Source organism: Gymnoscopelus microlampas, assembly GCF_963454915.1.
Source record: "Gymnoscopelus microlampas genome assembly, chromosome: 15".
NCBI lineage: Eukaryota > Metazoa > Chordata > Actinopteri > Myctophiformes > Myctophidae > Gymnoscopelus > Gymnoscopelus microlampas.
Window position 1 is genome coordinate 4,942,100 of NC_139952.1, and position 24,276 is coordinate 4,966,375.

Here is a 24,276-nt window from a genome sequence, read left to right on the forward strand (position 1 = left end):
GAGGAAAGTAACTAAGTACATTTACTCAAGCACGCATTTGAGTAAATGAGTAAATAAGTACTATTTTGAGATACATTTATTTTACTAGAGTGATTTTTTTTTGGTAATACTTTACTGTTGCACTTTCATTCTACTATAGTCAAATACTTGACTACAGTTATTTGAAAACTTGTATTATTTAAAAATAAATCCCCCTCCTCCGAACACAGGCCAATTGTGTTTGTGTACACGTTCGACAAAGCCGAATGGTGGATTCGAACCTCCAGACCCACCCGAGTGCCAGTATTGATATATCTCAGAGTTACAGACCTTGGGGGTCCCCGGACCAGAAATTCCATATTTGGGCATGTCTGACCCGGAATTCCATATTTGGGCATGTCTGACCTGGAATTCCATATTTGGGCATGTCTGACTCATCATGACCTCACTATGATGACAAAACTCTTCCTTCAAGAACCTCCGATTCCCACCAGAGTGAGTAAAGTATCCTTCATCCTCAGGTCTTTAAGGCTAACCTACAAACACCATACATCCATATTTGGGCAACGGTTTGAGCTACGCCAGTGTTACGTCACACCCGAGGAAATAGACGGAGTATAACTGATCTTCCCAGTTGACGCCCTGCCCTGTATTTTAACACTTTGCAAGACGTTTAGTCGTCCCTCAACGAGGAGATCTGTTCCATGGGGTTCTGGAACGCCGCGAAACGGACAGCCATCATTGGCGGCGGCACAATCGGCACGCTCTGCGGCATATCGCATTTCTCAGCCTACAGGACCAGACGGGCACGGCTGGCTGACGTCGCAGCGGCAGCGGAGCTCGACGTCCCGTTCCCGGACCAGCTCCCGACGCGCCAAGAGCAGCTCGCCAGGCTGAAAGACACCGATGTTTTTGACGTTCTGGTGGTGGGAGGCGGCGCCACCGGAGCGGGATGCGCCCTGGACGCCGCGACGCGCAACCTCAAGACCGCGATGGTGGAGAGGAACGATTTCGCATCGGGAACGAGCAGCCGCAGCACCAAGCTGATCCACGGAGGGGTGCGCTACCTGCAGAAAGCGCTCATGAAGCTGGACTACGAACAGTACATGATGGTGAAAGAGTCTCTCGTCGAGCGGGCCAACCTCCTGGAGAACGCCCCTCACCTCTCCACCATGCTGCCCATCATGCTGCCCGTTTACAAGTGGTGGCAGCTGCCGTACTACTGGGCGGGCATCAAGATGTACGACCTGGTGGCCGGCTCGCACTGCCTGAAGAGCAGCTACGTGCTCAGCAAGTCCAAAGCCCTGGAGGAGTTCCCCATGCTGAGGAAGAACGGGCTGGCGGGGGCCATCGTCTACTACGACGGGCAGCACAACGACGCCCGCATGAACCTGGCCATCGCTCTCTCGGCCGCCCGCCACGGAGCGGCCGTGGCCAACTACACCGAGGTGCTCCACCTGCTGAAGACCGACGATCCGGAGACGGGCCGAGCGAGGGTGTGCGGCGCCCGCTGCAGGGACGTCCTCACGGGGGACGAGTTCGACGTGAGGGCTAGGTGCGTGATCAACGCCACCGGCCCGTTCACCGACTCCCTGAGGAAGATGGACGACCGGGAGCTGGACGACATCTGCCAGCCCAGCGCCGGCGTCCACATCGTCATCCCCGGGTACTACAGTCCCAACAAGATGGGTCTGCTGGACCCGGCCACCAGCGATGGCCGCGTCATCTTCTTCCTGCCGTGGCAGAGCATGACCATCGCCGGGACCACCGACTCGCCCACCGCCGTGACGGACCACCCGGTGCCCGCCGAGGACGACATCAACTTCATCCTGAGCGAGATCCGCAGCTACATCAGCCCCGACGTGGAAGTGCGCCGGGGGGACGTGATGGCGGCGTGGAGCGGCATCCGCCCCCTGGTCACCGACCCCAACTCCAAAGACACCCAGTCCATCTGCAGGAACCACGTGGTCGACGTCAGCGACAGCGGCCTGGTCACCGTCGCCGGCGGGAAGTGGACCACGTACCGCGCCATGGCGGAGGAGACTCTGGACTCTGCCGTCAAAGCCCACGGGCTGACGGCCGGTCCCGTCAGGACTCGAGGTCTGACACTGGAGGGGGCCAAAGGCTGGTCCCCCACCCTCTACATACGCCTGGTCCAGGACTACGGCATGGAGGACGAGGTGGCTCAGCACCTGGCGTCCACGTACGGGGGGAAAGCCTTCGACGTGGCCAAGCTGGGCGAGGTGACGGGGAAGAGGTGGCCCGTCATCGGCCGGAGGCTGGTGTCGGAGTTCCCCTACATCGAGAGCGAGGTGCAGTACGCCGTCGCCAAGGAGTACGCCTGCACCGTCGTCGACGTCATCGCCCGCCGGACGCGCCTGGGCTTCCTGAACGTGCAGGCGGCCTACGAGGCGCTGCCCCGCGTCGCGGAAATCATGGCAAAGAACCTGGGCTGGGGCGAGGAGCGGAAGGCGGCCGAGCTGGAGGCGGCGAACACCTTCCTGTACCGAGAGATGGGCCACCACTGGCGCTCGGAGCAGCTAAAGAAGGCCGAGATCAGCCTGGACTACCAGGACATGACGAGGTACAAGAACCGCTTCCAGAAGTTCGACAAAGACAACAAGGGCTTCATCACCGCCGTGGACGTTCAGCGGGTGCTGCAGAGCGTCAACTTCCAGATAGACGAGGACACGCTGCACGACATCCTAAACGACGTGGACCTCACCAAGAACGGACAGGTCCAATACGACGAGTTCCTGCAGCTGATGAGCGCCGTGAAGAAGGGCAAGGTGTCCGACAGCCGCCTGGCCGCGCTCATGAAGAGGGCCGAGCAGAGCCTGGACCAGCGGGCGCCCGTGTCCGTGGATCGCAGCGGCGGCGGGGTCTAACCGCTGTTTGCGTCAGTGGTTCTCGAAGTGCGGTCCCGGGGGGGACACTTTAAACACTTAGGCCCCATTTTATTTTTTTGCTCAAGCGCATTATGCGTCGCTATGTGAGGATCTGCAAGCTCAGAACACGTCGCAGTCATGTTTGCTACTTTTGTGCGACAGCAGCATGATTAATTTACAAAAAAAACATAAAAAGTTAAAATATGGAGATTATAGATAAGCGGTTTCTTCCCGACAGCAACTATACTATAAATATATTTACTTCCTTGGCCTAGTGGCAATGTTCACAAGGAATCTGGCACTTCTCGGAATCGAACCTGGGGCAACAGGGGCTCCCCAGGCCGGCTCTCTAACCATTCAGCTATGCCGCCCTCAATTACAATTTGGTTCTGCCATGCGTGATATTAGCTGCATTACAGATAGACAGGCTCTGTTCCATTTAGTGTAGCACAGTGGTTCTCAATTTGCTTCATTTCAAGGACCCCCATAACTCTGAGAGTGTACAAATGGAACCAAATGGACCCTCCCGGGTCCATTTGGTTCCATTTGTACACTCTCAGAGTTACACCCTCTCAAGGAACCATGAGGGTCCCTGGACCACACTTTGAGACCCACTAGTGTTTCTAGTGAGCCAACATGCACAGTATCAGCCCCCTGACTATGTTTGACCAGAATGGAACAGAGCCTTCATTAGTATTATTGGTAACACCTGTGAAGGAAGTAAGAAGAGGCCCAATTTGTCTCCAAAATGGCTGCTGTGCATAGAGCCTATTAAGTTGCTCACCCAAGACGTACTCCTCCTTTCCGGGTATACATTATTAAGACATAGTTGAGGTCAATAATGTTTAAAGGGCTGTGTTTGAAAGTGGAATGTTAGAAATAGAAACCACCATATGCTCATGTACAGTAGACACATCAATGCATTGAATGGGACATTATCACGTTGAATCAGACCATTGAATGAGTGAAGTAGGCGACATACTGACCTACCTGCGATTTATCAGACCATTCATTGGGTGTTATCAGGACATACTGACCTACCGACGGAGACGACTTATACAAAGTTAGTTTCGGTTTCGGTTTAGAGGCGCGTAGTCTCAAGCGAACTAGAGCCACGAGAGGGACCACCGAGCGAGCTAAAGCGAGCGAGTTGCCGTCCCGAACGTAAAGTTTAGAGAAACAAATTAACGTGTAGAGTATGGGTATTTAAAAAAACATGCAATTATGAATGATTTAATTGTATGCACATACTGTAGTGGACTTGACAGAAAAGCATAAACCATGGGGCATCCTCAAAACGAGTTAAAAGCAAGAGAAAAAAGTCAGGTCTTTGTATAATTGTCTATGGTGGAGCAGGACGTAATGTGGGATAAGTTTAGTCCAGAGGCAGTGTCAGTTACTCAAATAAGTGTACATGGAAATGTTTCAACAAGTTAATTTGAACCAAAAATGTATCAGTAACAATGCAATGTATAAGGACCTTTAAATATACTTATACAACCCTGAAGACGTTGGTTCAATAAATATATTTGTCATTTTGCGAGTACAAATTGAGTGTGTCCTTCCTCTTTATTTCCCTTAGATGTTTAGTTGGCACAGTGACATCTGTCGGTCTGTCTGTGGCCCAGGAGATATGTCTGTTAGAAGTAAACAGAAGGTTCTTGGTTCAAAGCTTCCCATACCCACTAAATCGTCCTTTCAAAATACTAAATCCTATGAGCTTACAGTACCAAACACACACCTATGACACGCATTCATGTGTGCACGACAGAGAGAGAGACAGACAGATGCAGTTTGACATTATAACAGTAGACATTTTTGTCACTTATTTGACTATGTATGTTTGTTAGTATGCATTTTTTCAGTGTAGCATAGTCTGATGTTCATTTATTTTATTCATTTACGACATAGTATATTTGACTGTTCTTGCCTGGCATAGTAATTATCACAAAACTTTAAAGACATTAAAATGTTTATTTTTTGATATATCAGAGAAGTCCAATACAGAAGTTTGTCATTCTCAAATAAAACAAATGTGGTCGATCAACAAATGTACGCTTTCAATTAAATTACTGTAATGATTGAGCGATAAGTCTGTTATAATATAAAATTATGGAAATATGATTAAGCAATTAATCAGTAATATCAAATCATACAAATACTGATTTCTTAAATCATCCATTGTAAATTATTCTTGTGATCCAGTATTTATAAAGACTAATGCAGAATGTCATCGCTCAGCATAGAAGCATGATGACTTTTATTTCCTTCAAGTAAGAAAAAAAACAGAAATTAAAAAAATAAATGAAAATAAAAATAAAAAACATTTCAGCAAATAGGTAGGACACCTACCAAATGACAAGAGGTATTTCCTGAAACTCAAAGTGACATATCATCCTCTGCCCAAACTAACCGCTCTGTCTTAGCTAACTAAGCACAGTACAAAATGGCAGACCTTGCGTGGGAACACCGGGTTCGAATCGCAGGTAGGACATACAGTATATCGTATGAATTGTAGCATTAAGAAGTGAAGAACAGTACCATTCAATAGGCTCCATGTACAGCAGCCATATTGGAAAGAAATTGTCTGCTTCCTCAACTTCTGTCACAGGTGATACCAATGAAGGCTCTGTTCCATTTAGTGTAGCATAGTGGTTGTCACACTTCATTTCAAAGGACCCCCATAACTCTGGGAGTGTACAAATGGAACTAAATGGACCCGTGTTTGTACACTCTCAGAGTTACAAACCCATAAGGGTCCATTTGGAACCCCCTCAACGAACCATGAGGGTCCCTGGACCACACTTTGAGACCCACTGGTGTAGCAGAGTGTGTCCAGTGAGCCAACATGCACAATAATCAGCACCCTGACTCTGTTTGACCAGAATGCAACAGAGCCTTCATTAGTATCATTGGCAACACCAAGTAAGGAAGAGGCCCAATTTCTTTCCAATATGGCTGCTGTGCATAGAGCACATGTGAGCAAGATGAGAAAATGAACACTTCTGACAAGTGCCAATGGAGCTTGCTCTTCAAACTACAAGAAAAAAAAGAAAATATAAAGCACTAAAAACGCCACAATGAATTCAAAATGGCTGACTTCCTGTCGGGTTTAGGTCATGGCTCCAAGAGGTGTTTCTGTCCGCACATGATACATGTGCGTACCGAATTTGATGTGGGGCTTCAACTTGGCGCTGTTGAGCCATTTTGGGTTAGGGTAAATGTCATTATTTTTCACCACTTTTGATGAGTGTGCAACGTTTTAAGCACGTTTAGGCCTTCAAAAATGCCTAAACTCTTTATGGAAGGAATAATAATTAATAATTCCTTGCATTTCAATAGGGATTCGCACTGGTGCAGTGCGCGGGCTCTAATACACCATCTGATATGAAATGATATGAATCAGATAAAAAATCTGCGAAGTAACCGCATGAACCCCTATTCTGGGGGGGGGGGGGACATTCTGCAAAAAAAATGCCGATCTACAAGCTCACAAGCTTGTAGCTCACAAGATCGGGCTGTTTTCTTCGTAAAGATTTGGTGCAGATCAGTGGTTCTCGACCTGTGGGCCGGGGTCGTCAACGTATAGGCTCTATTCACAGCAGCCATATTATGAAGACATTCACAGGTGTTACCAATGATACTAATGAAGGCTCTGTTCCATTCTGGTCAAACAGAGTCAGGGTGCTGATATTGGGGAGGCATGCGATAATCCGACAGACCTTTTCTCCGACTATGTGGCATCCGCGTGCGGTTAGGGTTAGGGTGCGGGTTTGGTTCGGGTTTAGTATTGAAACGTCGGAGCGCTGCGCTGTCGGAGGAATGCGCTGTCGGACTAACGTACTGCACCCCTGATATTGTGCATGTTGGCCCACTGGAAACACTCCGTTACACCAGTGGGTCTACAGTTGGGGTCCAGGGACCCTCATGGGCTTCCAAATGGCCCCTTACAGGCGTGTAACTCTGAGAGTGTACAAATGGAACGGGTCCATTTGGTTTGTACACTCTCAGAGTTATGGGGGTCGTGGAAACCACTGTGCTACACTAAATGGAACAGAGCCTTCATTAGTATCATTGGTAACACGGTGTTACTTGGCCACGCCCCCGCTATGACGTCATCACTGTCCCCCCACTATTTAACCCCTTCCGGCGTGCCTGGTAACACCTGTGAAGGAAGTGATAATATGGCTGCTGTGCATAGATAGAGCCTATAGCAACTGGGGCCCCAAATAATTGGCAAAAACACTTTTCTTTTTTTTACAATTTTAACGATAATATAACATGAATAAAAAAAGAATATATATATATATATATATAATGTTAAAAAAAAATCACAGTATATTTTCTTCTGAACTTTTTAAAAATGGGTTTTTCATGGTGATACCGATAAATGGGATCCATTGATCCAAGCCAGAACACAAATTTAAAAAATGCACGTGGCCCACCCATACTTTTGAGATTTTCAAGTGGGCCCGGATCCAGAAAAAGGTCGAGAACCACTGGTGTAGATGGAAATAGCAGCGGACCCAAGTACAGAGCCCTGGGAGACCCCCCGGTCAACTAAGTACACAGGGTTTTTAAAGAGGTGGTGCCATGGTTTTGCACTTTTTCTGTTTTTCATGTGTCTATGAGTTTGATAGAACTTCATTAAGCCCCCTGGTGGTGTTTTTATGGTGTTTTATGTCTTCTCTGACTATTTGGAGTTTCTACCTGGAGGCTGAAACCTTGAGGGTCAAACGTGCCAATAGAGAAACAGCCCTTTAGTGACATAGTAAAAACATACTGTCCCCCTCATTATCATAACACAACAGGTGCGGGCATGAGGAGGAGGAGGGACTAGGACAGGTGGGTGGTGCTAAGGTGGTGGAGGAGGTGCTAAGGTGAGAACCAGGTATACTTAATGAACTGGAGGTGTGTCCACATAAAAATATAATTTTAACAATTTCTGTATACTTTTTTGAAAAAAGTGGTCCTCCTAATATAACCATAATACCTGATGATCATGTTTTAGGGGGGGGGGGGTCACTGAAAATCACAGCACCGTGTCTTTAAGGGGATCTCTCAACCCATTTGGTACAGAAATGTACATAATTTACAACACATAAGTCACTCCAGTTCTGGTTTTGTACGTAAAAAAAAACACAGTTTTTAAACAGTATAATCTAATCAGAACACAAGATTCAAACATGTTTTATATCCCACAGGATTGGTTGAGCTCAGGATCACTGATCCTGTCAAATAAAAAGATAAAACATTCAAAAAAATCTAAATCCACCAACGATATAAAAGTCTGGAAACAACGTCGTCTTTCTATTGGCAGCTTCACCACTGGCTGACAAGTACACTGCCACCTCATTGGCTGAGGCGTAGTAGGAGGGACGGACACCGACGTGCCCTCAGTTGATTGGCTGGTACGCCGGCGGGAGGGGTTTCCTCCTGAGGCAGACGTAGACTCCGCCCAGCAGGAGGATCACCATGGGCGTGCCCAGTCCGACCGCCATGATGGCGAGGACGAGGGGAGAGAAAGAGTCGACCGGAGGGCGACCGACACCCATTAGCAAAGTCCTGGAGAGAGAGAGAGAGAGAGAGAGAGAGAGAGAGAGAGAGAGAGAGAGAGAGAGAGAGAGACATTAAGTCAGGAACAGTGCTGTAAAACCTTTTCGGTTCGTGACCCCCCGAAATAATCATATTTGAACCGGGGACCCCCCACCCTGACAAGCACTTGGAATTGTAGGAGTTGAGGCATTCCATTTAGTTTGACTCGGTTCCACAGATAAATATTGTGAAAATAGCAGATCTACAAGCACACAACGCCTCATTGCGAGGCACTGAGAACTTGTGGATCGGCTATTTTCAAAAATACGTAACCGGTTTGTTGATTACTTTTGATGCAGTAATGGTCTCTTTTCTTTTTTCTTCTTTTTCTTATTTAAAAGGTCTTAAAAGTCCTTAAAGGACGACTTCACCACTTTTCAACATATCTTAATATAATAGGTCCTCACTAATACTCATGATAAAATGGTAAAAAAAAATCTAATCAGTCTGTGTCTCAGAGGAGGGCTGTAGACAGTTCAGAAACCCGTCTACCAGTGACATCATCGATGGGGAATCCAAGCTAATAGAAACTGCAGGCTTTGTATTCCTGGAAAGTTGCAATGCAATAATAGATCCCATTGTTCTCGCCTTAATTACAATCTGAATAAAAATAATTGTAATCTTTTTTGAAAAAAAAAATCCTGCCTAACGATGATGTCACTGGTAGACGGGTTTCTGGACTGTCCACAGCCCTCCTATGAGACACAGACCAAGTAGAAACAAATGGTATCATTTTATCATGAGCATTTTATCATGAGCATTAGTGAGGACCTATACTATATACCAGCTCAGGTAGTTGGTGGCAGTGTACACTACAATACGTTTGTATAATAAGCTGGTTAGTTTTAACTAGACCATACCCGTTGGGGAATATGAGCACCTAAAGTGTACAGTTTGGCTTATGCGCTGAGAACAGAGAGTTTATCAGGGATCGAAAGTGAGTTTGTACTGTGTAGTCCATTGGTTCTGAAAGTGGGGTACGGGGACCCCCAGGGGTACTTGAGGCAGTTCCAGGGGGTCCCCAGCTAAATGATGGATAGGAACCAAATGCACCCTTATGGTTCTGTAACTCTGAGAGTGTACAAATGGAACCAAATGGACCCTAACGTGTCCATTTGGTTCCATTTGCACACTCTCAGAGTTAAATTAACATTGATTTTATAATATAAATTCGGGCCCCAGGTATAAATGCCATTAAATGGGGGTCCGTAGCCTAATACATGTCAAACTGGGGGTACTTGACATTAAAATGGTTGAGAATCACTGCTAGAAAGCCGTATAAACCGTCTCTTATTGGGGTCCCTGGCTTATCTTTTCAAATGGGGGTCCGCGGGCTAATAAGTGTCAATTTGGGGGTCCTTGACATGCAAACGTTTGAGAACCACTGGTGTAGTCAGTCGTGTGTACACACAAACGGGTGCACATCCTGTCGTGGAGGCACAGAACACACCCGCACATATAACAGGCGGAGCCGTCGGCCGTCGCGAGCGCGCACAAAAACAAACACACACACACACACACCACGGTACATCCATGCGGCCCGTGGCCTGTCGCGAACACACACGGGCGATCATCTCCCCCCCCAGCCACACACACACACCACGGAGGCACGATGCTACTCCCCCCCCGTCCCCCCCGTCGTCGCAAACACACACACACACACACACACACACACACACACACACACACACACACACACACACACACACACACACGAAACACAGCAGAGTTTTTGACGCACACACGCTCACTTTTAGATCCAGTCCTATTTTAAAAGTCTGCGTATGGGGGATGCACGTATCCGCCTCGTGTAGCCGGTGTCATTGATAATCAATTGAATCTAAACAAACGGTACGCACAACGCATACGCTCGCTTTGAAAAGTCTGGTGTGTACTGTGTAGATCCGAGCGGCCGTAGAGTGCACTGAAAGAGTGGGCGGGGTCTATGTTGCAGCCTGGTGTTGCCATGTCCGCGTATTGTAAGCGCTTTAGGGCCAATGTTGGTGTTATAGGGTTCGTTTGGTTTGGCCTCGTTTTCATAGACCTTGCTGCTTATTTCTCTCGCGAAACCTGGCAACGACGCATGCGCAGTTTGATCAAGAGTCCACCCAACCACCACCCAACCACCACCACCACCACCACCACCACCGTGAGGTTACTAGAATTATAATAGGATGTTAGTTAGTGCAGGGGTCTTCAACGTTTTTCAAGACAAGGACCCCTTTAGCTGAGAGAGAGATGAAGCAGGGACCCCCACTACTTATTGTATAACATTGTGTCGCAGATTAAACCAATTTAATAGATTTCATAGATAGCTTCATGTTTGACATTATTATCATCATTATCTTTTCTATTAACCCATTGATACCTGGAACGCATCTGTGTCACTTTAGATGTCTTTGGCTATGTGCCGCGCTTCCAGCTTGTAGATCTGCTATTTTTGAAAAATCTTGACTTTTTTTTTGTTGTGATTTTTTTTTCAAAAAACTGTTAGGATTTAGAAAACATTTTAAAGAATCGCCTCAGGCCGTAATGGGTTAATATGCTGGATAATGCCTATTTTCAGTAATTTTACTTTTTTTATCCCCCAATATTTAGTAAACTTGACCTTTGGCTCTGTACTCTAATGAAATGTTATAATATAATAAATAAATAGGTATGCTAGGGTTCAAGAGGTAAAAAAAGAAAAAAGACAAAAAAGGTCTTATCACACAAAGATTTGGCGGCCCCCCCTGTAGAAACTCAGAGGACCCCCTAAGGGTCCCGGACCCCCTGTTGAAGACCCGTGAGTTAGTGGGTTAGGGTTAACCCATTAAGACCTGAAGCCGATTCTACATGTCTCCTAAATCTCAACATTATTCTGAAAAACGTATTTTTCTATATCAGTGGTGCTCAAATTTTTTCATGTCGAGAACCCCCAAAATGATATGTATTTGGCCGCGGACCCCCATCAAAATATTTTGTTCCAGAGACCCCCAGAAGCAAAGATTTGAGTTACAAATGTTCGCTTTAAAAATATATATATTCAAAGATTTGCACACATTTTCACGATTTTTCAAAAATAGCAGATCTACAAGCTCGTAGCGCGGCACTCGGTGCCGCGCTATGAGCTTGTATATCTGCTATTTTTGAATATCCCAAAGTGTAAAATAATGCTTTTTAGCTCAAATCTAAAAATGACAGTTCCAGGTCTCAATGAGTTAATTAAGCAATATTACACCAGAGGGTGTGCTTTACCGTGTTTATTGGCACGACAGTGATGCATGCGGTCAGGAACGAGGCAGAGCCGAGTTCCACAAGCATCACTGAAGTGCCAATAATCAAGGTAAAAGCACACCCTCTGGTTATTGCGATTATACGACCGTTACAAAATAAAACATATCAAAATGTATCCATATTGCGGGACATTTCTCTCAAAATCAGAGAGAAATGTTATCCTGGAAATACATGGGGTCCCTGTTTACTCAGCCACGCTAGACAACTTTTGTCAGAATGGACACATACAGTAGACAAACAAAACTTAACTGTTAGCTCAATTTCATTGTATTTAAGATATTCGATAGAAATTTAAAAAAATATATATGCCGAATTTAGCTAATAAGGCCGCAAACTTCATTCAAACAGTTAGCCTAGCCACCGAGACTCCGTCTGATCAGCACAGCTGATTTTTATATTTTGATTAGGTGTGCTCGTTTGAGCATGGGTAGATAGCCTATTTCAACCAATCAGATTGCTTCGTCGGAACTACCTGTTGTATAATGTTAGTTAGTTAGTTAGTAGGTTAGTGGTCAGTGGTGTTTACCAGCTCAGGTAGTTGGTGGCAGCGTAAAACGGATCTCCTGCGATGCTGAAACTGATGTTGAGTGCCGTGGTTGTGGGTTTGGGTCCGTAGAAGGCCAGCACCAGGCCTGAGGGCGACGCTGCCTGGCTCACAGGCACGGGCTGGCTGTGGTTGCAGGGCGTGGCGTCCTCGAACACAGGATGTGACTTGCGATACGCCACCGGCTTCCATTGGACGAAACCCTCTGGAGAGGACGAGTTAGACTCCACCCATTGAGACACCTGAGGACGGGACCAGGAGTTAGCAATCAAGTTATTTATGGCTTAACCCATTAAAACCCGGAACGCATCTGTGTCATTTTTAGATTTCTTTGGCTATTCAAAGATAGTAGATGTACAAGCTCATAGCGCGGCACAGAGTGCCGCTCTATAAACTTGAAGATCTGCTATTTTTGAAAAATATAGAAAAAAAACATTTTTAACACAAATCTTTGCTTCTGGGGGTCCCTGGCACAACATATTTTCAGGTGGGGGTCCGCGGCTACACACATATCAATTTGGGGGTCCTTGGCACGAAAAAGTACTGTCCTAAAGTAGGGGTTCTCAACCTTTTCAGGCCGCAACCCCCCAAAATAGTCAGATTTCAATTGGAGACCCCCACCCTGACAAGCACATGGAGTGGAGGCATTTCATTTTGTTGTCTTGCGTTTTACAGATAAATATTGCGAAAATAGCCGGTTCTTTTCAAATGTTTTGCCTCTTTCTCAGGTAATATTTCACAATTTGGCCAATGTTTGACCATTTTTTGTAGTATAGTTTGTTGGTTACTTATGGTCTTAATTGTGATTTTAGAGGTATTAAAAAGTCCTTAAATTGACACTTTATAAATGTGCAGATACCCTACATACACTTATACTGTATGTTGGTTTGTTTACTGCTGAGTGAGAAAACAATGTTGCACATTAAGCCAATCATCCAGGGAGTCCGGAGACACGCGCGTGACGGTGTCACATTTGTTTGCGGTTCAAATCTGCTGCCGAGCCAATCAAACAAACGTGTGTACAAGCTCGCAGCGCGGCACAAAGTCACTTTGTATACCGTAAATCCTCTAATAGGAACTGGGGCTTTTATTTGTTTCAACTGTAGTGTGTACCAGGTTTTTATTGAAAGGAGGCATATATAAGTGAGAGGGCTTTATTTCTATTTTTCAAAAGAAAAGGCTTGTATTATATAATTATTGTATTGTATTGTACAAAAAGAGGCTTGTATTAGAAGAGAGGCTTTTAATCGCTTGTTTCAACAACGCCCCCGGTCATTAATAGAGGTCCCGTTTTTAATTGAATAGAGGTCACTATTAGAGGACGGTATCTTTACGGTATCTGCTATTCAATAGGCTCTATTCACAGCAGCCATATTATGAAGACATTCACAGGTGTTACCAATGATACTAATGAAGGCTCCAAATGGACCCGTAAGGGTCCATTTGTACACTCTCAGAGTTATGGGGGTCGTGGAAACCACTGTGCTACACTAAATGGAACAGAGTCTTCATTAGTATCATTGGTAACACCTGTGAATGTCTTCATAATATGGCTGCTGTGAATAGAGCCTATAGCCAACAAAAAATCTTAAATGACACAGATGCTTTCCCCATTTTAACGGGTTAAGGTGTGACAATACAACATATTGTATCGTATAGTGTCTTGCCCAAGGACACTTCCAACACAAGTTCAGGACGAGCTGGGGTTCAAACCGGGAACCCCCTGCCTCCAGGGCACACTAATGCCTGATTTGTACTTTGTGTCGTGTGGTGAAAATAGCAGACCTACAAGCTCACAACGCATTGCAGATGCGACACGTTGTGACGTTGTACATCGGGTCAACAAAGTATGAATGGGGCTTGACCACTTAAACCCCAGCATTCGTATTCTGGGGAAAACCTTCGCAGAAAATAACAGATCTACAAGCATACAGGTTATTTTCAGTAAAGATATTTAATATAGAGCGAAAACAGAAAAGAAACTAGCAATGGTGGAAAAAGTACTCAAATGTGTTACTTAAGTAAAAGTATCAATACTGCAATGTAGAAGTACTCTACATTGCTGTATAGAAGTACTGTAAGAAAAAGTCCGGAATTCTAAATTTACTTGAGTAAAAGTACAAAAGTATTAGTATCCAAATGTACTTAAAGTACCAAAAGTAAAAGTACGAAAATGTTTGAAAATAGCCGATCTACAAGCGACGCGTGCATAGAGCCCTGAGGCACTCCACTCAACAATGTTTTTAAGAGGCGGTCAATAGGGAGAAGACACGCCCACCTTGAAGACAGAGGGCGTGTACTCGTCGTCAATGGACCGTCCAATCGCCACCGTGTCCAGAGGATGGGCCCCGCCCACCGCCTGCAGCTCCAGAGAGAACCTGCTGTGATTGGCCCTGGCCGGCACGCCGTCTAGCCACACCTGCACCTGGGAGGAGTTAGCGTTGTGGAGGAGGCGGGGCCAGGCCTCGTCCCGCCCACCCGAGCCAAACGCAGAAAACTGAGGAGAGCACAGAGATGATTGGTGAATTAAACATAACTGTGTTAACCCATTGAGACCTGAAGCCGATTCTACATGTCTCCTAAATGTCAACAGTATTCTGAAAATCGTATGTTTCTATATCAGTGGTGCTCAATCTTTTTCATGTCAAGGACCCCCAAAACTATATGTATTTGGCCGCGGAGCCCCATCAAAACATGTTGTTCCAGGGACCCCCAGAAGCAACGCTTTGAGTTAAAAATGTTCGCTTTAAAAATATATATATTCAAAGATTTGCACACATTTTCAAGATTTTTCAAAAATAGCAGATCTACAAGTTCATAGCGCGGCACTCGGTGCCGCGCTATGAACTTGTATATCTGCTGTTTTTGAATAGCCCAAAGGGTAAAATAATGCTTTTTAGCTCAAATCTAAAAATGACACAGTTCCAGGTCTTAATGGGTTAAAGTAGTAGATAGTTCATTAAGTTCAAACTTATTAATTATGTTATTTATATTATACTAGCCCAGTGGTTCTCAAACTTTTTCATGTCAAGGTCCCCCAAAATCATATGTATTTGGCCGCGGACCCCCATCTCAAAATATTTTGTACCAGGGGCCCTGGTACAAATGTTTGCTTCAAAAATAATTATATAATATAAATATATTCCAAGATTTGCACAACTGTTCAAGATTTTTCAAAAATAGCAGATCTACAAGCTCATAGCATGGCACTCTGAGCTACGAGCTTGTATATCTGCTATTTTTGAATAGCCAAACTATAAAATATGGTTAAAGTGGTTAAAATGATGTGTGACACACTATATTAACTCATTTTGCTGGGGAGGGTCAGCTAATTTGACTTTGAATCCAATGGAGGTTCATGCAAATTTTAATTAATAAAAGAGTCTGTTTTTTATATACCTTTTTAGTACAGCAGAACAGCGGTCTATTTCTCTATTTCAAAGGATACAAAGGATTCAAATCAATTAACACCTTGGTCTATTTAGAATCAGTGACTGTCATTAACGAGCCATCAATGCACAGCGAGTGTGAACGACCCAGTCAAATCTCTTTTAGAGAGAGAGTCTATTCAGCGTCTTAACAATGGTGGTTGAACAATTAAGCAAAACTAGAAAATAGCAGAAAATAGCAGATCTAAATCTTGTCTCGCCAGACAAGATTGGCCCGCCAGCAGGTTGGTCAAAAAGATCCCGCATTGCCGGACAGACTAAATGACTTTTATGCACGTTTTGAGGTTGATAACACCCCCCCACCACACCTCAGTGCAGTGCTGCAGCTGTCAGCAGCTGGAGTAGAAAGGGGCCTTCGCCAGCGTCAACCCACGCAAGGCGGCGGGAACGGACAACGTCCCTGGGTGTGTGGTGAAGGAGTGTGCAGAGCAGAAAAAAAAATCCCACAATTTTGTAACCCTTTTTCACCGAGTGCCAATTAGTGATCCTGGGCGCTACACTCCCCCCGCCAGCCTAGGGAGCCCAGAGCCGAGCTCATGCCTCCTTCAATGCATGAGAGCCAACTGACCTTCTTATCACCTGACAGGGGGGAGTTTGCCTGGTTGGACGTAGCGAGTGGAAGGAACACGTTATTCCAACCAGTTCCCTTCTCCTCCATCAGGTCATGGGGGAGGCGGTGTAGCGACCAGGAGACACGGGTAGAACATGCAAACTCCACACAGAGGAGGAGAAGACACACCCCCGGCGCCACAGCGTCCCCGGCAGGAATCGAACCCAGAACCTTCTAGCTGTGAGGGCGACAGCACTACCGACTGCGCCACCATGCCCCGATTTTTCAGACATCTTTAATATCTCGGTCAGCCAGGCATTTGTGCCAACTAGCCTCAAGAGCGCGACCATCGTTCCGGTGCCCAAAAAGTCATTTAGACCCTGCCGGTCTAAATGACTTCCGACCTGTGGCCCTTACACCTGTAGTGATGAAGTGTTTTGAGCGGCTTGTCTTGCAGCACATCAAGGGCAGCCTCCCTGCAAAACTAGATCCACTACAAATTGCATACAGAGCCAATCGCTCCACAGACGATGCCGTCTCAACCGCACTCCATCTCACGTTGTCCCATCTAGAGAAAGAAAACACCTACGCCAGGCGTAGATGAATTGCACGCCATACATATATATATTTTTTTTAACCCATTGAGACCTGAAGCCGATTCTACATGTCTCCTAAATCTCAACAGTTTTCTGAAAAACGTTTGTTTCTATATCAGTGGTGCTCAAACTTTTTCATGTCAAGGACCCCCAAAATGATATGTATTTGGCCGCAGACCCCCATTTAAATATTTTATTCCAGGGACCCCCCAGAAACAAAGATTTGAGTTAAAAATGTTCGCTTTAAAAATATATATATATTCAAAGATTTGCACACATTTTCAAGATTTTTCAAAAATAGCAGATCTACAAGCTCATAGCGCGGCACTCGGTGCTGCGCTATGAGCTTGTATATCTGCTATTTTTGAATAGCCCAAAGTGTAAAATAATGCTTTTTTAGCTCAAATCTAAAAATGACACAGTTCCAGGGTTAAATGTTTGTTTATGCTATTTTTAGTCTGGGTCTTTTATGTTTCTTAGATGTTTTATGTTGCACTGCTAGTGACTGAGGGGGAACGATATTTCATTTTCTGTGTGTACGTAAGTACATGGGGAAAGTGGCAAATAAAGTGATTCTGATTCTGAGGGAGATAGGCCATTACACTAAAAGGGGAGGGAACAGCATGATCCTTTTCAATTAGGAGATTTTTGAAAAGGATTTTTACCAGAAGTGGCCAGTGTCATGAGGAGCTGACTTAAGCAAACTTTTCCTCAAAAAATTACGTAGGCCATTAGTTTAAGAACTAATTTAAGGTGACGACATGTAAGTTGAGAACACTATCCATTCTGCTACCATTACAGTTAGCAAGACTGACTACAGTAATGGTCTAATCAATGTGGAAAGAAAAACATCGGACATAATATCAGTTTTAAATGTCATGTTGTTGTATTTGATGGGGAGGTTTAGGGGTGTCATGATCCACAAATGTCACCATACGATACATGATGTTGGGCAACTTTATAAAGCACTTTAAAAAAACAATTACAAAGTGCTTTGTACACACGAATAAATAAAATGATGCAAGCTTAGGGGAGAAGTGAAATTCTCGCTAACTATAAACCCCATCGTTTCAGAGGACAGATATAATATAATACTGCATAAATATAAATTCCACAGACCTCATATTTTTGTCATCTGGACTTTACCAACGAAGTGCAGCCTAGTTATATCCAACAGCTCAAAACAAATTATATCTATAATACGTGCTGTAGGCAAGGTTTGGCGGCCGCCTGGGGCCCCACACAGTCAGGGGGCACCATGAGATTTTAAAATTTTATATATATATATATATATATATATATATATATATATATATATATATATATATATATATATATATATATATAAACAGCTTTCCAATCCGTTCGAGGCCCTTAACAAATCTAAGGGCCTCGAACGGATTATTCGAGGCCCGCACTATGAGCTTGGAGATCTGCTATTTTTGAAAATTTGTGAAAATGTGTGCAAAACTTCTGAATATATATTTTTAAAGCGAACATTTTTAACTCAAATCTTTGCTTCTGGGGGTCCCTGGAACAAAATATTTTGATGGGGGTCCACCGCCAAATACATATAATTGTGGGGGTCCTTGACATGAAAAAGATTGAACACCACTGATATAGAAACATACGTTTTTCAGAATACTGATTTAGGAGACATGTAGAATCGGCTTCAGGTCTCAATGGGGTTAAAGATAGAACATCTCTGTGAGTCCCTGACAGTCTATCGACAGACGGCGTTCACGGCGCCCACGCTGAAATGCCTCTCACCAAAAGGTAATAGAAATCCAGGGAACTTTTTGAGCGAGAGTCTCCCGAAGGTGAAGGTTAGAAGTGATAAGTGCGGAGGGAGCATAAACAACATAGGGACTGTTTCTGTGACATAATGTAATAAACAAGGATTCAATATTAAAACTAGAAAAATGTGCTCCTTGGTGCACAGGTCTTTGCCAGGGCAGGTAGCTTATTGTGGGCCCGGCAATGTTTCACGGCAATCGGACGCTGCGTTCATGATTTGAGGCATTTTTTTCAAAACGGGCCAATCCTGCAAACTTTGACGCCAATCTTAGCCAATCAGCGTGGAATATGAAAAATCTGACAGATCCGTCTTGATCACGTGACTATAGACATAATGTTGCAAAACATTAAGTTGCAAAAATCGGCCTCCTGGTGGCGCTATAATAGGCTGTGTGGGGTCCAACGGTGCTGGAGATTAGCTGCTCACAGATATCTGCCAGTTGTAGCGCCAATTTGAAAAATGGCATTTATTCTTTGGCCTAGTGGGAATGTGCGTGCATAGTTTCACGGCAATCGGACATGCATGATTTGAGGCATTTTGCTCAAAGCGAGCCACTCCCGCAAACTTTGGAAGCCAATCTTGGCCAATCAGTATGGAATACGAAACATCTGACAGATCCCATGTGGTTGTGTCTACCTCTGTGCGCAAGCCTGTGCACAAGCCCATGCGCAGGATTGTGTGAGTCAAACTCATTGGTCTAAACCGTGTTCACTCGTTCATGTAAATGGGCCCCAGCTTGGTCAAGCTGGACTACCAGAGTCGGACACCAGGAGGGAAGCACTCCAATTTTCCCTCCCGGTTCTGGGGGCTTGGTCATGAGATGTTACCGAAGGCCAGACGCCTCATTTGCGCCGCCTGATGCAAACTGGCATCTATTCTTGTCTTTGCATTGACTTTATATGTAATGATTCTGATAATGATTCTGAATCACTCAGCGAAAAAACATCTTAGCCCTCCGGTGCAAACACACTGTACAAATAATCCTCAGGGGTCAAAGGACAGTCGGCTTGTGCTGACACTGTTCCCAAATATGGAGATGCCTTACGTTACAGTACTGACAGATTAGCCTGGTAAAGCTCCTCCTCCGGAAAATCTCATTTCCATTTGATTTCGGGAAGGAGTCTGGCATGAGAACCTGTGTGTGTTTTTGACTGTGGGCTGGAGTTGGGCGGGAGTAATACCGCTGACTGACAACCCCTTCAGCCAATCAGCAGTTGTTCCCCTTCAGCCAACCGGCAGTTCATTTTTACCACCTCTAGACCAATGTGACGCAACAGGACTTTTGAAATGGCCATGACCAAAATAGGTTGCCTTATCCTGATACGTGCGTGTCACTGCCCGCCCCTGCCGGTTCTCTGAATTTATATTTTTAAATAGGCTCTGTCGTGATTAATTGACCACACATATGAAGTTAAACAACTCAATTCTATCCGAACGATATCTTAAAAGTAAATTCTGTGCATCACAAAAGAAGTTTGAGGGGCGTCCGCTGGCCTAGCGGTCCAGGCGCATACCACATATGCTGGTAATCCAGCTTGACAGCGTGTCGCGGGATCGACTCCCGTTCCCGACGACCTTTGCTGTATGTCTCCCCCCCACATCTCTCTCCCCATTTCCTGTCCTGTCCAAATAAAGGCATAAAAGCCCCAAAAATATCTTTAAAAAAACAAGTTTGAAAGCGTTTTCAAGTTTTAAAACCTAAACCAAAAACAGCGCAAAGAAAACAATGGCGGCCCGTTCCATTTTTGTCGGCTGCACTCGGATCCATACGGGTTCACTTGAACTTTCGTTGTCAATCACAAAACGATGGGCTTTACCAGGCTAAGGGCTTTACCAGGCTAAGGACGCTGATAAGCTCATCCACTTGGTGGACGGCGAAAAAAAGCCAAACAAGCTCTCATGCCAGACTCCTTCCTGAAATCAAATGGAAATTAGATTTTACGGAGGGAGGGGCTTTACCAGGCTACTGACAGATTGCATCATCACAATATAATATACACAGGTCGCGCTTGAAATTGTTTGAAAGCAGAACACCTGAAATAAAGCTGTTCTTTGTAAACTGGATTAAAACTGGATTAAAACCAGTAGCTCCATATATGGGGCAGGCTGACGCAGTTTGAGCTGCTGTCACAGACCGACTCATTCGGGTTGGACGTCCCGATCTGACAGTTAGATTGGACGCCGTATACACCATGTATGGGCGTAGGTACTGTGGAAGCTCCGTAAAAGGACAAATGTGGACATAGTGACACAGTGATCAGATATAGACATCTCACAGCAATTTGATATAAGGCGACGCTTGGCCTGGTGTCTGTCAATCAAGGATATCTGGAACCGGATAGCTGTCCTATTAACCGACCTTCCAGCCTATTAGCGGGCAAACATCTTTTCGGCTATTTTCAGAGCACAACTCCAGCCTGGACTGGCTCATATAGTAGCTGTAGACCGAAACCAAACCAGGAGACCAGAGAAAGATGTACCCAAAAGCCTTCTTTCCACGGCGGTTGTTTAGTAGAAGTACTTTAGTGGGACTGACTTTTCTGGGACTGGGCTTGTTTGTTTACTACATGCATGTACATACTACATGTAGAGTACACTACTCTTTCACCTTCTGCAAGAACAGCCATTCTGCCTCTGAGTGGCCCTCAAAGACTGGCCACAGAGTACCAAAAGAATACTTTGATGACCTCCCGGTCTGCTCTGCCATCATCCACGGAGACATGGTAGGACAAAAAGATGAGATTGCTCAGCTCCTGGAGCCTAGGAAGAGACTCTCAGAGGAGTCCTACCTTAGCATGACAAAGGACTGTAAAGCTTACATAGAAGACAGAGGGTTCATCACAGTTCCGCTCAGCGCGGAGGAGAGTGACTTTCCCATTGCCTACTCCATGGTGATTCACGCAGATGTCGAGATGTTTGAGAGACTCCTGCGAGCCATTTACAACCCTCAGAACGTCTACTGTGTGCACGTAGACGCAAGGTCCCCAGAGGGATTCCATAACGCTGTGAGGGCAATAATTTCCTGTTTCCCTAACGTCTTCATAGCCAGTAAACTAGAAAGGGTGGTTTACGCATCCTGGTCAAGAGTGCAAGCGGATTTAAACTGCATGAAAGACCTAATGACGTCGCCCGTCCAGTGGAGGTACCTGCTCAACACTTGCGGCGCAGACCTCCCCATCAAGACCAACGCAGAAATGGTTCGGGCGCTGAAGATGCTCAATGGAAAGAACAATTTGGAGTCTCTGGATGTGCCAGACGACAAGAAGAGCCGCTGGCAGTACCATCACAAAGTCCCCGAAACTGTGTACCGACACGATACCAGGATTGAAATCACGGAAATCAGGAAAACCCCCCCGCCAATCCCCATGTTCTCTGGCAGTGCTTACTTTGTGGTCACTAGAGGCTTTGTGAAACACGTGCTGGAGAACGATGAGATTCAGACGTTTATGGAGTGGAGCCGCGACACGTTTAGCCCAGATGAACATCTGTGGGCCAGTCTGAACAGGATGAGCTCTGTGCCTGGATCAGAGCCTGGGCACAGTAAGTACCACCGGTCTGACATGCGAGCCATTGCTCGCCTGGTGCTTTGGAATGCCCATGCGGCTGAAAAGGTGAGCCCATACCCTGCATGCACTTCGACGGTTAGAAGATACCTGTGTGTGTATGGGGCTGGTGATCTCCAGTGGATATTTCAACAGCATCACCTCATGGCGAACAAGTTTGATCCGGAAGTTGACGACATTGCTATAAGATGTATCGAGTCGATTCTCCGTATGAAAGCGCTGCATGAAATATAGTCTATATAGCCAATCACCTCCAGCAGCTTCCCACAGAACTGGTGTAGCCCAGTGATTAGTTCATGCCCATAACCCTATAGGCTCTATTCACAGCAGCCATAGTATGAAGACATTCACAGGTGTTACCAATGATACTAATGAAGGCTCTGTTCCATTCTGGTCAAACAGAGTCAGGGTGCTGATATTGTGCATGTTGGCTCACTGGAAACACTCTGTTACACCAGTGGGTCTACAGTTGGGATCCAGGGACCCTCATGGGCTTCCAAATGGTCCCTTACAGGTGTGTAACTCTGAGAGTGTACAAATGGACCCATTTGGTTCCATTTGTACACTCTCAGAGTTATGGGGGTCGTGGAAACCACTGAGCTACACTAAATGGAACAGAGCCTTCATTAGTATCATTGGTAACACCTGTGAAGGAAGTGATAATGGCTGCTGTGCATAGAGCCTATTCTAATACATAGAGTTTAAGTCATTCTAAAACAGTTGACAAAGTTAACACATTGAGTGCCATAACCGTAGATCTGCGGGAGGAGAATTTTACTTTATATTTCTTTCCACATGGTGCACCCTAATGCAACTTTGGAAAGATCCACGGACCCCTTAAAATGGAAAGGACGGATGTGGATTCGTGCCAAGAAACCTACCTCCCGTCCACTCCATTATATGATCTTGAGAAAAAGCTCCCTATCTTTTTAACGTGGTGAAAACGAGCCATTTTCGACGCACGATCACTCTGCAATGGCGGATCGCGTGAGAAATGTTATTGTTCCAGGCGTTAGTCGGGACCCACGAACATCGCGCACGCAGCCTTTGTTTACATCCGGATCCTCGTGGAGCCGTCTACAGCTCTGAAAGACTAAATGGTAAGAACGCCAGCACTGGATGTACCCTGTTTTAAGAAACCTCTGGGACTAAATGTGTTAAAAATGCATATCATGGTGTGTTAACACATTGAGTGCCATAACCGTTGATCTACTGGAGGAGATTTTTTTTTTAATTATTTTTTTTTCCACATGCGGCGCCCTAACGCAACTTTGGAACGATCCACGTACCCGTTAACACATCCACCGCCAAGGGCTAATCTCATAATGTACTCACCAGTGCCAAGGTTTTATTGTTTTTTTTGTTTTTTTCACGTCGCCATAGGCCCCGTTAAAATCCTTTAGAATGCGCGATGGACTGTTTGTAAACAACGTGCACATGTCCAACGTCTATTGCGTCTATTAGTCCAGACCACGTGTCAAACGGAGCCGCCATGTTTGAGTTCTGACCGTTTATGTTAACATGGGAAATGCGAGGAGAAAAAACTACACAGGATAAACAAGGGTTTTAGTGTGCGCCTTAGAATGGAGGCCGACGGGAAACAAAAAACGGGATCGCACTTCCGGTCGACTTCCGGTGGTGTTACACTGAAAATGGTCCCCCTAGAAAATTGAAAAAAAAAACTGTTGGATTTAACGGACCGTAGGACTACGTTCTTGGCGGTTAATGTGTTAAAATGGAAAAAAAAAAACATTAACGAGGAGTAATGAAAAAAATCACACCCTGTGTGAAGGTAGCGGCGCCTTTGATACATTTTGTCATCGATATGTGTTTATAATGTGTTTATAGCCATGTGTTTGATTGATTGATTGATGTACTTTATTTAGTAAGACATGAGAACAACAGTACATGGAAGTACAAATTCACAATACAAGGTCTACTAAACTGGAAGACTCATAAAAGCACTGAGCTTGTTTCAAATGAGTTCCCCATGCACACAAATCATGATACATATAAGAGACAGACAGATATACACAAC

The 24,276-nt window shown here is 45.2% G+C and overlaps 3 protein-coding genes across 3 annotated transcripts in view; 2 read left to right on the forward strand and 1 right to left on the reverse strand.

Moving 5' to 3' along the window:
• Window positions 1-683: 683 nt before the first annotated feature.
• LOC311061594 (glycerol-3-phosphate dehydrogenase, mitochondrial-like) lies at window positions 684-2,867 on the forward strand (the record flags this gene model as incomplete). Its single annotated transcript, XM_084080280.1, has 1 exon — window positions 684-2,867. The coding sequence occupies one exon, from the start codon at window positions 684-686 to the stop codon at window positions 2,865-2,867; it is 2,184 nt and encodes a 727-aa protein (XP_083936406.1).
• A 4,033-nt stretch (window positions 2,868-6,900) lies between these two features.
• The window catches only part of glmp (glycosylated lysosomal membrane protein), a 30,487-nt gene continuing 13,111 nt past the window's right edge, over window positions 6,901-24,276 (reverse strand). The window contains exons 5-7 of the mRNA XM_084081207.1: window positions 14,561-14,779; window positions 12,265-12,524; window positions 6,901-8,432 (exon numbers count right to left, since the gene is read on the reverse strand). Of these exons, the coding sequence (XP_083937333.1) occupies window positions 8,264-8,432; window positions 12,265-12,524; window positions 14,561-14,779 (648 nt within the window). The 3' untranslated portion in view covers window positions 6,901-8,263. The remainder of the gene's footprint in view (window positions 8,433-12,264; window positions 12,525-14,560; window positions 14,780-24,276) is intronic.
• LOC311061173 (beta-1,3-galactosyl-O-glycosyl-glycoprotein beta-1,6-N-acetylglucosaminyltransferase 3-like) lies at window positions 21,396-22,472 on the forward strand (the record flags this gene model as incomplete). Its single annotated transcript, XM_084079730.1, has 1 exon — window positions 21,396-22,472. The coding sequence occupies one exon, from the start codon at window positions 21,396-21,398 to the stop codon at window positions 22,470-22,472; it is 1,077 nt and encodes a 358-aa protein (XP_083935856.1).